Source organism: Athene cunicularia (genome assembly GCF_003259725.1).
Source record: "Athene cunicularia isolate RWA chromosome 1 unlocalized genomic scaffold, athCun1 chr1_part1, whole genome shotgun sequence".
Classification (NCBI taxonomy): Eukaryota; Metazoa; Chordata; class Aves; order Strigiformes; family Strigidae; genus Athene; species Athene cunicularia.
Genome location: NW_020799091.1, coordinates 22,995,435 through 23,012,442, shown reverse-complemented (window position 1 = coordinate 23,012,442; position 17,008 = coordinate 22,995,435). Strand labels below are relative to the sequence as shown.

At 35.9% G+C, this 17,008-nt stretch overlaps 1 protein-coding gene across 4 annotated transcripts in view; it reads right to left on the bottom strand.

Moving 5' to 3' along the window:
* PDS5B (PDS5 cohesin associated factor B) overlaps nt 1-13,638 on the bottom strand; it is a 97,023-nt gene extending 83,385 nt beyond the window's left edge. For all 4 annotated transcript variants that reach the window (XM_026844483.1, XM_026844503.1, XM_026844494.1 and 1 more), the window contains exons 1-5: nt 13,518-13,638; nt 11,428-11,631; nt 6,972-7,058; nt 6,781-6,878; nt 5,601-5,727 (exon numbers count right to left, since the gene is read on the bottom strand). In XM_026844483.1, coding sequence (XP_026700284.1) covers nt 5,601-5,727; nt 6,781-6,878; nt 6,972-7,058; nt 11,428-11,631; nt 13,518-13,625 — 624 coding nt within the window. In that variant the 5' untranslated portion in view covers nt 13,626-13,638. The remainder of the gene's footprint in view (nt 1-5,600; nt 5,728-6,780; nt 6,879-6,971; nt 7,059-11,427; nt 11,632-13,517) is intronic.
* Nucleotides 13,639-17,008: the final 3,370 nt, after the last annotated feature.

The following is a 17,008-nucleotide window of genomic DNA, read 5'->3' as shown; positions in this document are numbered from 1 at the left end:
AAAAAAAAAAAAAAAAAAGAAAAAGCACTTCCACCCATACACCTGTAGCATTTGTTTTCTGTTATTTAGCTAGAGTTGTGACTGTTCAGGAAATAAAAAGCACAAATAAATGTAGTAAGGAATGTATGCCACTTGCAATTCTTGCTCTGATTCTTCTTGACTTCCACAGTTCACCTCCACCAATACAAAGAAAATTACTTTCACCTGGGTAAGGGTGAACTCTAGATCACAAGCAAGATCTGATTTATATATAAAGCAAGTCCGACAGCAGACCTAGCATAGCAGAGTTCCAACAGGCAGATCTGTTTTGATTCACATTAATTATAGTATCAGCTTCTATCTTTCACACAGTTAATTTTAAAACCTTAATTTTTACCGAGATAAATGCTAGAAGTAACTATTTGCAACCCTGAGTCACATATTCACAATACATTTCATTCTATCTAAAAAAGCTGCAAAGAGAAAAAGCGGTCTGCATCACAACTGGCTAAGGAAAATTAGTTAGGTTTTTTTTATGTCTCATGTACTTGATTTAATTGTGCCGATAGCCAGGTCCCTCAAATATGCAGAGGCTGAACTTCCTGAAAATAACCAAGCCAGAGAAGTCTTAAGGGCACATGAGAATGTTTTCTTCTCCCTTTTGGAGCTTCAAGATAAAAGCAGAAACAAGAAAAAGCATCACTGCCTTAGTTGAAATGAAAACAGGAGCAACACAGACCATTACCAAATAGGTTCAAAGATCTCTTACAAAATATCAAACCTATCTTTCTGAATAATTTAATAGCCACAAAGATAGTTTAAACTTTACCTGAAGGAGAAATCTTATAATGGTAAGACCTAATGTAACAAATTTCTTCACTGCATTTCTCTAAACTCTTCTGTCATTATCCTCTCTTCAATCTTTCTATACATTTAGGGGAGGGGAAAAATAAAACCACAAAAAAACCCCACACATGTATTTTAAGATCTTTTAATGATTTAAGAAAGCCCAGAAAGCCCTCATGATGAGGACGATAACCTTAACCAGGATGCCTCTAAGAGCATGTAAGCACCCAGTGGGGATAGGCTTTTCAGAGTTGTGAACTGGGTAGAAACTAAGCTAGCAGCTGGCAACGCTGTTTAAAGTAATCATTAGTAACTATTACATTTTGAAGGAAAAAGCAGGAATAAGTATTGCTTGATAAGGACAAGCTAAAGAACCACTCATGAAAAAGCAGAACACAGATCTTCTGCAAGAAAATTAATGTTACATTTAACATCTAAAACAGGATGCTGCAGAGACAGACCTTTCCCCCCCTCTAAAACCTGAAGTTTTCTTTCAGAAAAGAATGTTAACAAACAGAGGATAATGCAGGTAACAAACAGATAAAAATGCTTAGAGGGCCTCCAGCAATAGTATGTGAAGACAGACCACCTTTGTCAACCTTAAGTTCTCTTTTTTCTCTCAAATCCTACCATAATTTTTGTGTATATATTGCTAGCACTTCAAGCTTTTTACTCTTCTGGAAGACTAAGAATTTTGCCAACTCATTTTTCATACCTGTTCTTTTCTAGAATCTTTGATCAACTTCTACTGCAGACACAAGAAGGAGCGGTAACGTCTCTGACACATGACATGTCCATGGCACAGACATTTTTGTGTATATATAGACAATGGTCTCCAGGACAGTTTGCCACAGAGCCAAAAATCACTTGTACTGCTACAATGGGGTTGGCAGTGATGGAAATGCATACCCCATTCTTTTTTTTCCCGTTACTTCTTCCAGTTGCCTCTCAATGTCCAATTTAACATAGCTCAAAGAGATTAAGAGTGAAATAATTTATACTCATCCTTTGGAAAAAAAAAAAAAAGAAAAAAAAACCAAAACCCACCACAAAACCAAAATGCATGTCCTTTACATTTTATTACATTAACACAGGTGACACTAGTTGACATCCATCCAGTCCTTAATCATACAATATTTTATTTTATTCCTTAAGTTAAGCCTGTGTCTAGAGCAAATAGTCTTAGAAAACATACATTTTAACATATTTTCTTGGCATTTAAAAAGAGACTTCTAGTTTATTCTTATTATCAATTGCACAACAACAGAGTTCACATCCAAAAGCACTTGACAAAACAGTTCTAACAGATTCTCTAGTTCTGCTGGGGGAGAGAAACAGGTTTTTAAGGATGTCTGACAAAGAAAAAGCTCAGCTGAAGTGTTGCCAAGATAGATAATTATTAAGCAAGTTCCTAGTAGAGACAGTTAGGAACTTAACTGTCAATATCACTTTTCCCAAAAAGATAAGCATGTAAAACATGTAGGATGTGCAATGTGGGATACCCTGTAGTACTCCTGAGGCTGAAAAGGGAACACTTTGGCAAACACTCAAGAAAATAAGGTACAATTTGCCTTCTAACACACTGGACAAACACAGAAGTGTTTACAGGTGCTGCCATAAAGGCTTTATAGCGTAACAAGACAGCTAAAAGGGAAAGGAAAACTATTTATTTTTCTTGCCTTTTCATATTGACTATCTTTTCCTTGCTTCTGGTCTCTTCTGGGTTTAGTTCACTATTTATTTATTTCATTCCCTCTTAATATAATCCTATCAAAAGAATTTTAGTAGAGTTCTTAGAAAATAAGACAAAAGGAAAAAAATAATTAAACATCATAGAAATTACGGAGTTGAGCACAGTCAGACAAGTTAAATTTATTGTCTTATTGACTTATCTGATACCTGCTGTACTACTCAGGCAAGCCTGTGCATACTCTAACGTACCTGTTCTGTGATATTAGCATCAGTCACTTTCATTCAAGTTTACATCAACATGGCTTTTATTCTGGACAGGTGAGATGGATGACAAACTCAAGTGAGCCAGAGCAGCTTAGACTACTTCTGTGACTACTAATTATGGCAGACAGATATTTGATAGTACATCATGTCCCCAATATATGTTCCTTATGCCTGAGTTTTTGCAGCCATCCTGCTAGCACCACCACTTATTAGACTTACTACTCAGGACTATGGACACTATCTGTCATTCCTCTTTGGGAAAAACATTGACCATGGTTTTAAGAGGTAACAGCACTGAAATAACCTTTGGTAAATTGTTCAATTACTTATTACAACACTTAAAAATATTCATATAATTTTGCATCAATCTGTTTAATGTTGAATTTCAGTCACTGGACCTCAGAATCCAGCATGCGAAACTAACAGCTGTTTGAACCTTCTGTTCCCAAAACACACTTACAGGCTGCTCCTTCAATAAATTATACAGATTAAACTCCTTAAGTCTTCAGCCTAGTGTTACTCAATACAACTCTTTATACACCAAAAGTCATATTAGCTCTGCTGCTATTTTCTAGAATACAGTCATTCAGTGCACAAGGGCACTCCACATTCTCTCACAGGTGCAACCTTCCTTCTGGCTGTATTAAAAATATACCGCTTGCCTGTGTCACTTGATACAAACACAGATGTTGTATCTACAACAGTCTCTCAAATCTGATCATTTTCAAACCTGAACTAGTAACAAATCTATGCTCCTTCCACCCCAGCAAAAATATTCTTTTGGTCCCCAGGGAATCTGGCTAGATACGGGTTCCCTACTAACCATTACACCAACACTTGCCATTACACCATCTTTGGCGGCCAGTCTGATTTTTCAGTTTCCCCTTCCCACAACTTATAGAGCACAGTGACTAAGTCAGCTAAGGCACAGTTCTTCTTTATGGTGGACCTTATTCTTAACCCCTTTGTTCAATGGACATGAGCAGAAAAAGTCTCACTCTGAACTCATTACACTTTTCCAACATGACACTGGTAGACACAGAAAGCAGTTAGATGACTACGTAAGCTCCAGAAATGTAAACAAACACTACATGAAGATATTGATATTAAGTACAGAAGTATTTAAAGTATTAGAAGCTTCCTTCCATAAGTATGGAAAACGTTTAAGTAAAACAAAGGTAAAAGTACTCAGAATATGGTCTAAAGTAATGGAACTATTTTAGTTAGAAAGCAAGCTGTGAACTAGTAGCCTATCCAAAGAGCCAGTTTGATTATAACAGAAGTAGAAGAAAATGCAAAACCCCAAATACCTTATTCTATCAAAATGTTCAGTCAATAGCTTTAAAACCAGTATAACTAAGAACTGTTTTAATGCTATAGCCAATCTAACAGGATACAAATTCTTCAACTCAAAGTCAATTCACTAAACATGAATCATAAAAACATTCCAGTCAAATCATGTTTAACACAGGTGACACAAAGAAAAAACAAATGCTTAACAACTGAGAAAATACAAACTAAACTATTTTGCATAGTCTTGCTTTTGTTTCTTGTAGTCCCAGGCTTACTTTGTAAATCTGAATTTTAGCCACACAAATTTCAGTCTGGTCCTGGAATAAAAATACCAGATTCCTTGAAGAACAGAGCTAAAACATTTCCAATGAAGACAGAAACAAAAAACCAAAACCCACACACAAAAAAACAATCTACACTAAGCATTTTGTCTTATTTTTGTCTTAGTAATTTATGTGCTGTTTATTTGCTGAAATTGATGGCTTATGGTAAGGCACACTATGTTGTGCTATGTGTTATATCCTTCAGAGCACCTTAGGAAAAGTCTACTCACTTTCTTCAGATACATCACTGTTTTAAGAAAAACAAAAAGCATTCTGAAGCTGCAAAAATCTCTCAGCAAGTACCTACTTATCTTTCAGAAACTAAAGTAAGGTTATGTTAGCCCTTTCCTGAATACACTTCAAAAAAATCAAAAACAAAAACCAACCCACAATTGTCAGATGACAGCCAAAACTGTCCAAAATCTAGCCACTTACATGTTTTCTAGATAATTTCCCAGAATCCTTTTTGTCATACCCAACTTCCAAACCATCTTCTACAGTGGACATAGCCCAAGAGATTCCAGTAGGGCCCAGCTAGTTTCCTGAACAAAGTCAGACTTCCTTGCTTTTTAAACATTTAAGTGTCACAATACACACACACAGTTTGAAGGTTTTCCTCAGTTCACCTGTCAAACTTTTTTTTTTTTTTTTGGACAAAACATTATTCAGTTTGACATCAAGGGCTACTCTTCAGGAACCACCATTTCTGAACATAGTTAGTTCTATGGTTGCATCAAAAACATACTAATATGCTTTCAATAACACCAAGTCAACATTCCTGAAATACAACAGAAACAATTACAAACCAGCAGTCACAACTTCTTTCTTCTCTCACTCAGGGCACTACATTAGTTTGAGCTACTGATACAGTATTACACTAATTAAAAACCTTCCAAAGGATTTATGTGTCTTTTATATTCTACTGGTATTGACCGTATCTAAATAAACCTGTGTATAAATGTATATGACATTAAAGCTTTTAGATTACTTTGACCACTGATACTTTGATTTACAGCAAGTGAATAAAAGCAATGAAACTCTACTGAATGCTCTGGCTATTAAAAATTTTTCATTTACTGAAAAAGATTCCAGTAATAGGAACACATTTGCTTCAGCTATTCTCTCAGTGAAATCTAAATATCTGAATACGTACATCCAATAAATCATGATTACAAAAATAATTAAGCCACTATTAAGTCTTACCTTATGTGCTGGCACTAGATTAACTAACACTGTATCCAAAAGTTCCTGTGACACAGTATCTCCCTCACAAATGATAGAGCTCATTAGATCAACCATGTGCATGTGTACTTTTTGGTTATGACCATTGCTGAAATTGAAAAACAAGAATTCTTTCTTAGCGTACTATTCATATAAAGTGCAACTTCCATTCAGAGTCCCTGTAGTGATGCCAAACAACAAGGAATACAATAAATCACAAGTTCTCTGACAAGTCAAAATAGTTAAGTTTCTTTCTTGGCTGCATAAACCACTTACCAAAATGTTCTTGAGTCTCATGCTCTCTTCATTTTCTACTGTAGTAAAAGAATAAGAGGATGGTATCTATCCCAACCATTAAAAGCATACCAGAACATCCCTCTCCTCAACACTGGCAAGACATCCTGGAGTCAGTCCAGGAGAGGGCCTTAAAGATGATAAAGGGACTGGAGCAAGTCTTGTAGAGGTTGAGACAGCTGACATTTTTTTTTTAGCCATAGGAAGAGATGACTTAGGGAGGAACTTTCTATGTTTAAATACCTGATATCTGGAGTAAACAAAATAGGGCAAGACTCTTCTCAGTGGTGTCCAGTAACAGGACAAGAGGTGACAGGCATAAAGTGAAACATAGGACATACCGTTTCAACATAAGAAAGATAAACTTTTAAATCTAAGGGTGATTGAGCAGTAGAAGGTTGCCCAGAGAGGCCATGGAGTCTTCATCCTTGGAGAAGCTCAAAAGCCAACTGGCTACAGTGCTGGGCAGTCTGCTCTAGCTGACCCAATTTGAGCAAGGGAGCAGACTAGATCATGTCTAGCAATACTTTCCAGTGTCCACTCTTTTCTGACTCACATTTTTAGAGCAATAATACTCCAAATTCCTTAGAATTACATATTGCACCATTTAATTTCAAGAACAGAATAAAATACAGTAAAAGACAGTCAAAGTTTCTTAGAAAAAAAAGGATGATTTGCAGTTTGTCTTGTTTAATTAAAACAGGCAAAACTGACAGCTTGTTATATTTATACTGCTACCTTCTTTAAGCAGAATTATAAAACTAAGTTCATTAACACCAAAAGTCACACAATAGACTGAACACCTAAGTTAGAAATATCTGACCTCAACCATGCAATAATACATTATAATGGGGGTGACAATACTTACTTTATTACTGAAAACAGCGTTCTGTACAACTGCGTAAAAATCTCATTGCTGTCTTCTAATTCAAAGCATATGTTATAAGACTTAACCCAAGCAATATTCTGCGTTGAACAGGAAAAAATAAAAGGATTAGTTAATATAAGATGAAATTGAAAAATGACCTTTAACATTTATTATGAAGTTACGAAGCTTACCTCAAGCAAATAAAAATATCGATTAAACTGGGGGCTTTTTGTATCTTCTAAACCTTTAAGTTGCCTTGTTATGAACATAAATATATCCTGAAAAGAAACAAGTGATAGTTATTTAATCAACTGCAATGACACTTTAAAAAGTAAAATAATTACCTTTTTTAGTTACTAGTATTATATATTATATAATATATATAACCATGACAAACACAAAAGATGATCTACATACACATCACTGAGTACGTCAAGGAGTAATTTTAAAATGCTTCATGTTGCTTTAAAGGGTTGAGAAAGTAACTTTTTTGTAAGGAAGCAAAAGCTTTTCTTTAAAGAAAAACACTCAACCAGAGCTGCAACAGGCTGCCATGCTGCAGAAGTCAAAAAGTCAGAAGGACAACGAATTTTACAACTTTGCTTTATACTGCACTAGGTTTCAACAGAAGGGAAAAAAAGCAGTAGGCAACTGCATCTTTCCTAGGAGTATTATATGTTTATACTCTATTGTCTGTGCATTTCTCAGTCATCATGCTACTGACACAGATCACATCTCTTGGAAAACCAATAAACAATGTTTCTCCTGCTTCTTAACAACTTCCAACACAGAAGACTTCTTCAGAAAAAGTCTCGCACAGAATAAATTCCAGCAGGTTACAGGGAGCAGCCAGCCAATTATGGACAGAATGGAAACACACAGGAAGGTGTCATATTTTAAAATGCTTTTTACATTCAGATAATTAACAGGTAGAAATTCATAACTACTATGTTAAATCAAAAGATTCAAAACTATCTATCACCAGAAAGAGTAATCACCTCAACTGTATCTATAATTTTTCATCTGACAATCTAGGTATCAAAGAAATTCCAAATGTTTTTATTATGGCAATTTTATACAAGAAAGCCTTACAGTCAACCCCGAAAAAAACTATCCCAGAAATAATCCAGAAAGCTTTTCAATAACATTTTCAAAGCATCATATCCCCCTCACCCCACCAAGAAAAATGAGATGGATAAAAGATGGGAAGAGGGTTCCTTTTTTTGAACACTACAACAATCCAGCCTTAGTCATTAAGCTGAGTATTTACTGTCATTCTATGTAAAAATAAGAATTAAGTTACATGTGACATCATCATCTCTTGGCAAAAATACACAGCATGCACATTGTTCAGAGACACAGCTACAGTAATATTTGAATTTGGATCAAGATTGTGCGCTTTTGAAGTGTTAGTTAAGGATGATCAGAAGAATCATTGGTTCACACTTCAGATCAGATACAGAGCACATGAACTAGACTCTTCAGCTGAAATTAAACCAAAAGACACACCTAATGGACTCCAACCATTAAAAAGCATTCAGTTCACAGTCAAAAGCCTATCTGATGGCTTTTGAAACTAGTGCCTGAACCACTAGCAGGCCATCTTAGTTCCACCATCTGAAAATTGGTACACCAGAAGGTGCTGTGAAGTTCAGAAGACATACAAACTGAGCTTCAATGAAGACTAAAATTCAATTAAAGAAGAAATAGAGCATCCAAGAGAATGACCAATGCCAAATAGAAAAGCTATTTCAATCTTAGAACTCATGCCCTAGGTATACTTATTCTGTTCAACTTTACTTGTACAGATGAATCTCAACCAGTTCATTTAATAAAGTATCTCCATCTTTTATCCCGGAGCTCAGTATGAAACACTTATTTACTTAATGTGATTCAAAGATCCTATTGTAACCAAAACCAATTTTCCTATTTTTAATAAAGTACTCATCACTGTATTGTATATGAATAAACATATTAATAGCATAGCATACGTGTACAATACATCTAGCATCTGAATACTTCACAAATAATAATGGCATCATTCTAAAAGTTTAATTATTTACTCCTAATTTTATTTATTTTCTCCTATTCCTGTTTCAAAGGAAGAAAAACAGACTAAGCTCAAAACTACTCACTAATTTTTAGTATCTACTGTAATATGAACCAAAGACTTTCCCTTTTCTGGCGATATGGAATATACTATTTGAACATGCATTTATAAATGCAAAATACAGGAGAAAATAAACTTTGGCTGAAGAAACTGCAACACTTTCACAAACTGGACAATACAATTTCACATCAGACTCCATAAAGCAAGTCTACATTAAAACCCAGACTCTAAAAACTGAAGTGTTTATACTTCAACTTGAGGAATAACATTGAATATTTTCTGAACTGTTGTCTTGATACCAATTATAACCACATAACGTATGCTTCATTAGTATCACAGCCATGGCTATTACCACAGAACACATTCAGATATTTGAAGTTCTGCTACCACATACACCCTTAAACACCTCAATTTCAGCCAAGTCAGGCAGACAGTCCATCGGTCCAAGTGATTTTCTTTGACACATACCAGTAATTAGAACATCTTCCCCCAGAAAACTAGATATGAGTCTGGGCTTTCTCCAGACTGAGGAGGACTTAAAGATAGAAGCTTCCAGATCCCAGAAGAGCAATCCTACTCCAGTTCTGCTTCTAGACTACTCATGGCATTTCACATCCCTGTTGTCTAAGCTCTTTCAACACTCAGAGAGGAATGTAAGATTTATACTGAGGATACATATAAAAAAGAGAAACTTGCACAATATGTGCAATACAAAGAGAACCAGAGAGTCTGAAGCAAGGGCAAAACCATAAGATTTAAGTTTTTCCCTCAAGAAATTATCCTTTTTCAGCACTTCCCTTTGTCATCTTCAACTCTGGTGGTAAACACACTAAAAAAGATTCAAAGCTGTGGTATGGATATAATATTAAATATAGTGCCAAGATATGACCAAAGAGGAAGCATCCTTCCTCTTACCTCTTTGTCATAAAGCAGAGGGAATTCTTTGACATTTGTATCAGTTTGTCCTCAGAGGGAATTCTTTGACATTTGTATCAGAGTTTGTCCTGCAACCACAAAAGCTGCATTCAGCAGAAACAGGTTTGCAAAAACCTACCTCAATAGCCCTAGGCAAAGGCCTCTATTGTTTGTCCCTTCTTTATTTCTCAAGATGTGTTTAGAAATCTGCATCAAGAAACTGAATTCTGAAATCTGCACAGCTTATGGAACTGAAAGCTGACAGTAGAAGTTCCTAGTCTGCTCAGAGCTCCATCCAAATACTAGTATGTTTGCAGTCCAAGTATGAGACCAGTAATGTAAACCTTCCAATATTACATACTATAAATTTTGAATTTAGCAGCATTTGATAGATCCAATCCTATAAGGAGGAATATTCCTATTTGTTAGTTCAACTCAAAAAGAGAGGAAAAAACCCTCTAAACCTAACAAGCAAAGGAAAATATATACTCAAAACTGAAGTAGAAATCAGGATGCCTGAAAACCAGACTTAAATACAGCACAGCAGAGAAAGCTAATGTCTCCAGTTGAATAGTGTGTAATCAGAGGTGCAACAATTCAGAATTAAGAAAATACAGCTAAACAGAATTCCCTAGGTATCCCTCCAGTATGTCTTGTAACAAAAGATGTACTACAGTTTAAGCTGTAGTTTGTCCTACTTATGAAGAACTTCTGGTGCAACCACTATATCGGAAATTGTTTTCTTCTTGAGTGATATTAGATATACATTCCACCACAACCACTTCTTTATCCTACTGTGGAAAAAAACAAAAACAAAACAAAAAGCCCACACACACTCTTAAATCAGGGAGACAGAAAAAGCACACATTTTTCACTGTTATTTCCCCTGATAGATTTTCTGTAAGATTTGGTTCATCACTCGAGATTCAGACTGTGTAAGGGAAGTAGGTTGATTTTGTGAGTCGGAAAAAAAAATTAGATTTCTATTAACAAAAAAGTAAAAAAGAAAAACACAACACAACCTAAAACTTTTTTTTTCTGAAACAAATGGAACAGATCTGTACTGCCTTTTCAAACCTGGAATTTTTCTATCAACCATCTCCATCTAGTGGGATCAGTGATGTTTGTAATTGCAGAATTTTCCAATTCGCATCAGAAATCATTATTGAAACAAAGAAAAAGTATTTTTGTACAGAGGATAGAGCCTTTATCTACAAAAATACAGTAATAATCTCTTGGTCATTTAATTAGAATAGCAGGGGTATTTTTCCAATTGAAAAAATTTGCTATCTTTCAAGAGATAAAAGCTACAGACATATCAATATTTCTAAACAGACTATTTACAGACCACCATCTGTAAATCCCAATGACAGTTCAGTAACATATTTATTTTCAATATAAATCCAAAACTCTCCAAGTTACTGAACGATGAATTATATATCACTATCTGATAAACATTTGACCTGATAAAAACACCCCTAATCCCAGAATCAAGTGAAAACCTTCGACTGCTTAAGGCTGAATCAGAAACGGGGGGTGAGTTGGGGGTGTAAGTTATAATCAGTTATATCAATTATTCAGTTTAAAAAACAGATACAGTAAAAGAGGTCAATTCAATTTACCTTTAGTTTATCCGGTGAAGTGTATGGAGCTTCAGGGGCATAAATTCTGAAGATATCAGCAAGACAACATGCTACCAACAAACGTACATCCTTATCTGGATGTTTGAGGAAAAAATCTGAAGCAAGATGTAAAGCAAGATTTAGGTAGAGCTCCTTTTCTTCTTCTGAGTCCTGGTCCATATCCATGAATGTTTTCACAACCATCTAAATAGAGACACAGACATCAGTACATGAAATTATGAACTCTGTGTAACAGGGTCCCTTACTGAAAGTTCCTTCTCTGGTTTTGTGCAACTTCTATCAGAAGCATCATTAGCAATGCAGCAGCACTTACTTGAATAATCAGTGTCTTATTTTTCAGGGTACAAGAAGGACCTAGTTAAGTCCTCTATCAACAGTCTTAACACACAGTCTCAGAAGAGCTACTGAAAGTCTAGCTGTAGTACTTCACGTATCTTTTTGAGAAACCACATAATCAAGTTGGCCAATTCAAAAACCACAACAGCAATCATTGTTACAGCTATCCACTGAATAATTTAGAAAACAGCAAATCTTTATTCAAAATATTTATTTCTTCCTAAAGTATTAAGGGTTACAATGTATTTTCCCTCTATTCTCTTTCCATTTCAGGTTTTTCTCCAATATTGCTTTGAAGACAAGTTTATCCCCTGTGCTGCCCAGAAGCAGAACACACACTTTCAGCAAAAGCATATATAAATCCAGTGCAGCCCAACAGCCTGCACGTTGTCCAAGAGGACCAAAATGCCCATTAGTATTATTAGGATCCAGTATACAAAAGTTATGGAAGAAAAAGAAAGAAAATACACCAAGTATTTAACACCTAAATAGAACAAAAGCAAGAAAAGCCATAATTGGTAGTTGCTAGTTGGTGAGAGTTCTTATATTTAAGAAACTGTTTGGAGAAAAACCTATTTAGAAAACAAAGTAATTACGCTTTTCTCCTATTTCACATTTGAATCACAAAGGCAGAGTTATTTTAAGGAGTTCAATTCTTGTTAAAATTAACAAAATGGTAATAAAGACTGAATTACGCAATCCTGAGAACTAAAGTCAAAACAAAAGGGACTGGACATTCAATGCAAAAAATTAAATTAAACTATAGGAAAAAAAGTGTCAGTAAGGACTGTATGCATTTTCACAAGTTGAAAAAAAAAAATGTAAGTGTTTAACAAATAATTTCTTCTGTTAGCAGTGACTCATACATGAAGTTAAATGTTGTCTTCTATTCAACATCATAGACTTCAGTTAGTATACTGCACTCTATCAGCCCAACTCCCAAAGCAGGTTACTGTGGGGAAGCAAGAAGGAATCCTTGGGGTTTTATTGGGTTTTATTCATTTAACAGTAGTTCCAACTGACTTAAAACTACTTCTTAAGAAAACCAACTCCAAATTAAGCCTTTCCAGCTGTTAGAATACTGAAGGTTCCTGTTCCTTCTGTTTCACAGGCAAGCCCAAGCTGCAGGCATTCCTTCTGCACAATACTAACAGGACTGCCTTTTTGTGAAGGTACATGGGTAGATAAAGAACTGTAGTTATATAATTATCCCCCAAATAACAACCTTATTGTAGAATTAAGCCAAATAAAGTGGTCAAGAAATTCAGGAGACAGAAACACATAGTATAATGAAAGACTACCTTCATTACAACACAGGCTAAAATAACAAGAATAAAGGGGTTTATAATCAACCCAAAGAGCACGTGTAAAAGGAATGTATCCTGAGGCATCCATATTATTCCCAAAATTATTTCACTCTTTTCATGTTTTCCAGTATTTTCTTCTTCAAGAGTACCAACTTACTGCAGGATCCAAAATAAAATTTTAGTACTATTTTAAATTAATATAGCTTATTTCCATTTGTGATTTTTAAACTCATTTAAACATTTTTGGACAAGTCAACATGGTAGAACAGAAGGCACAATAGCCCGTAAGTTCCTCCTTTTGAGCACAGAAAAGGTAAATCCCAAAGGAAGAAAAATAATTCTTTCAGACAGAAAATATAGGAATAGGATCAGATCATTGAATGCTGTATACAGGAAACTTCAATCTGCAGTTACTTGCTTACTAACCTTTAGCCTTCTCACCATTTCTTCTTTAGATATTTTATCAGAGATTTCTTTGACTCCTGGAGGATATGTAATTTTTCCATCATTGGCTCTCGTCTTTGAATGAGCCATGATTTCACAATTTTAACACTGTGGAAAGAAATTAAGAGGTCAGTGTTGATTATCTAGTTTACCTTATCCATCCCACTTCTACAAACAAAATCCAACTAGAAATATACCAACAAACCCCATACAAACAAAACAAAAAAAGAAAGAAAAAAGACATTATTGTTTTCAGCAATCTATATGGTGGCAGACAGCAACAGTTTTGATATTCAGGTAGTTTGTCCTATACTACAAAAAAACTTTAAAGAAGTATTACAACAGAAAAAAGGTAAAACTCCTCATTATATTTGATCTTCACACAGAGATGCAACAAAGAATCTTATTGTATGAACCATTTCTATTACTTCACAATAATAAATCCTAGCCAGCTTGGATTTTGGAGACTCTCTGAGAACATATGTGAAGTGGACTTCATGTTTTCCAAACAATTAGATAGAGCACAAATTTCCCCAAAAGTCTAAACAGCAGTGCTGTTGAAGTGTTACACATCACTAATTTTAAATTGCCAATACTGCCAGACAAGCAACTTATACAGAACAAAGAAGGGACAGGAACAGAACAGACCTCTATGCCATAAAGCCAAGTTTTAAGCCAGAGACTGCAGATAAGCAATGATACCTTCTTCCTAGATTCCAGCTATGAAAACAACCCAGTTACATGGTTTTCCGGTACCTTTAAACTGATGCAAATGCAGACTGCCACCTAATCCACCCAAAACTATGCAAAGTTCCACTGCTGAAGAGCAGGAAGCTGAATTAGAAGCTTTACTTGTTTAAAAGCAATTAATACAAAAGACAGTGGAAAAAAATAGATGGCATGTGTTGGGATAATTACTATGTCAGAAAAAGACTGTATCAAGGTTGTTACAAGTCAGGAATGCAACAAAGGAAACAAAGTTTCTTTGCCACTGCCTTGATATTTTTATTTATTTATTTAAAAGCTTGATTCCTCACAGTCACCACTTTCTCCAATTATGAACTCCAAGTCATGCTTTTTCTTTACTAACCTCCTAAACAAGGAGGATCTATGTGCACTTTGAACTTCTCAGAACTATAACATCAGAAATAAAAATCAATCAGAATCCACTAGAAGAGATGGGCTAGAAGCATGTTTCACAACAGGAGGGTGCAACCCACCATAATTGAGACTCATTGGCCCAAGTCACTGTCATTCTACACTGAATGAGCACAGGAACATGAAATATACTCAAATCCACCCCCAAAAAACAATCCAACATGTTTTGTATTCTTCAATCCACACTTCACAGCAACAATGTAAATTACAGATTTTGTTTCATCTACTAATCTTTTACAAAAGAAAAAGTTAATGTTGACATTTAAATAATTTTAAAGAATACATACTTTTTTTTTTTAAGGAAATGGGGAAATGAATAGAATTAACATAATAGACATAATTCAACAGGCATTATATGCAATGCACTTCAATAACTACACAAAAACCAACTCTGTTTCTGTCATCATCTCTGTACCCAAATATACATGGTAGTTGAACTGAGTGCTACATACTTGCACTTAAAGTAAAAACATAGTGAGAAAGCTGAGACGAAAAAAAAAAAAAATCACCGAAGTAACTTTTTCTAACACTCTCAGGAAAATAATGATGCCACCTTTATCCCTGTTATATTTTTTAATGCACTGTGATGCCAGTAAATCTAAAACTCCTCAAAACCACAAAGATGTAACCAAATTAACTCATCTTGCTGTTTGACATAAATATTCCATTCTAGCTTTCAGATGAGCTGATGTCGTATGTCACAGCTAAATTAATTTTAGCAGCTCATCACAGCAGAAGGGAGTCTTGCTCCCCTCAATCCAAGAATGTATAGAAGCGCATCAACCAAACTCACCAACTCAGAAAAACAAGCCTAATTGTTTTTGAAAAGCATGTGACAAGCATCAAAGCTAACTCAAGGGAAGGAACAGGAACTAAGTGAACTGGGGAACAAAACTCCCCTTTCCAGTGGTGGACAGCTGTCAGATCAGATCAACCGCAGTGGAAACCTGATTATAACATGGTACTATAGTCCCATTTGGAGCACATTTTGAAATAATTCAAAGACTAAAACTCATATATTATGGTCAAGTTGAACTGTCCAGATGATATGTTCAACTGACATGCAACCAAGCTTTTAAGCTTGAGTGGCATCCAAGTCTGGGTTTGAAATTGAACATCTGTATTGTGTTTTTGTGGCAAAGTTTTGGTAGCAGGGGAGGCTGCAGGGATGGCCTCTGTGGGAAGAGACCAGGGGCTGCCTCCATGGTGAACAGAGCCAGTTAGAGCCAGCTCCAAAGCAGACTCACCCCTGGCCAAAGTCAAGCCCATCAGTCATACTGGTAGTGTCTCTGTGATAATATATTTAAGAAATGGTAAAAAATTCTGCACAGTAGCTATGAGAGTGAAGTGAGAAAAATGTGAGCTAAACAACCCTGCAGACAACTGACAAGGTCAGTGAAGGAGAGGGAGGAGGTATTCCAGGCACTGGAGCAGACTGCCCTGCAGTTCACACAAAAAACCAAGGTGACACAGGTCATTTGGCAGTCCATCCAGCACCATGTCAGAGCAGATATCCACACCGCAGCCTGTGGAGAGGAGCCCACAGTGGAGCAAGCTCCTCACAAGAACTGTGACTCCGCATGGGACCCACGCTAGAAAAATCTGCTCCAGAAGGACTACCTCACAAGAAGGGCCCACACTGGAGCAGTTCTTGAAGAACTACAGCTCACAGAAAGGACCCACATTGGAGACATTTGTGAAGGACTGCACCCCTTGGTCAGGACCCATGTTGCAGCAGGGGAAAAAGTATGAGGAAAGAGTGGGAGAGATTAAGGGTTATAAACTGCTCACAACCCCCTTCTTTATCTCCCCTGCACTGTTCAACAGGGAAGGGGAAAGGTAGAAAAGTCAGAAATTAAGGAGTTAAGTTGGGCCTGGAAAGAAGGGTGGGTTGGGGAGAAGGTGTCTCTAGTTTTCTCTTTGTTTCTCGCCATCCTGCTCTACTTTTAATTGGCTTTATTTTTTTCTACTTTTTTTAATGCTCTACTTTTAATTAAATTAGTCTTCCCCAAGTCAAGTCTGTTTTGCCCGTGATGGTTATTGGTAAGGGATCTCCCTGTATTTATATTGAACCATGAGCTTTTTCATCTTATTTTCTGCTCTGTTCTGTTGAGCTGAGGGAGCAAGAGAGCAGCTGGGTTGGCACCTAGCAGCCTGCCAAGGTTACATAATAGGGAACATAACCTATCCCTCTCGAAAGTATAGAAAACACTAAATAGGAATTAATACAGCTAATCTTATAGGACCAAAAATTAATTCCAAAAAGTTTCAATGAAACAGATTATTACTTGGACCATAAGGGACAAAGAATAATA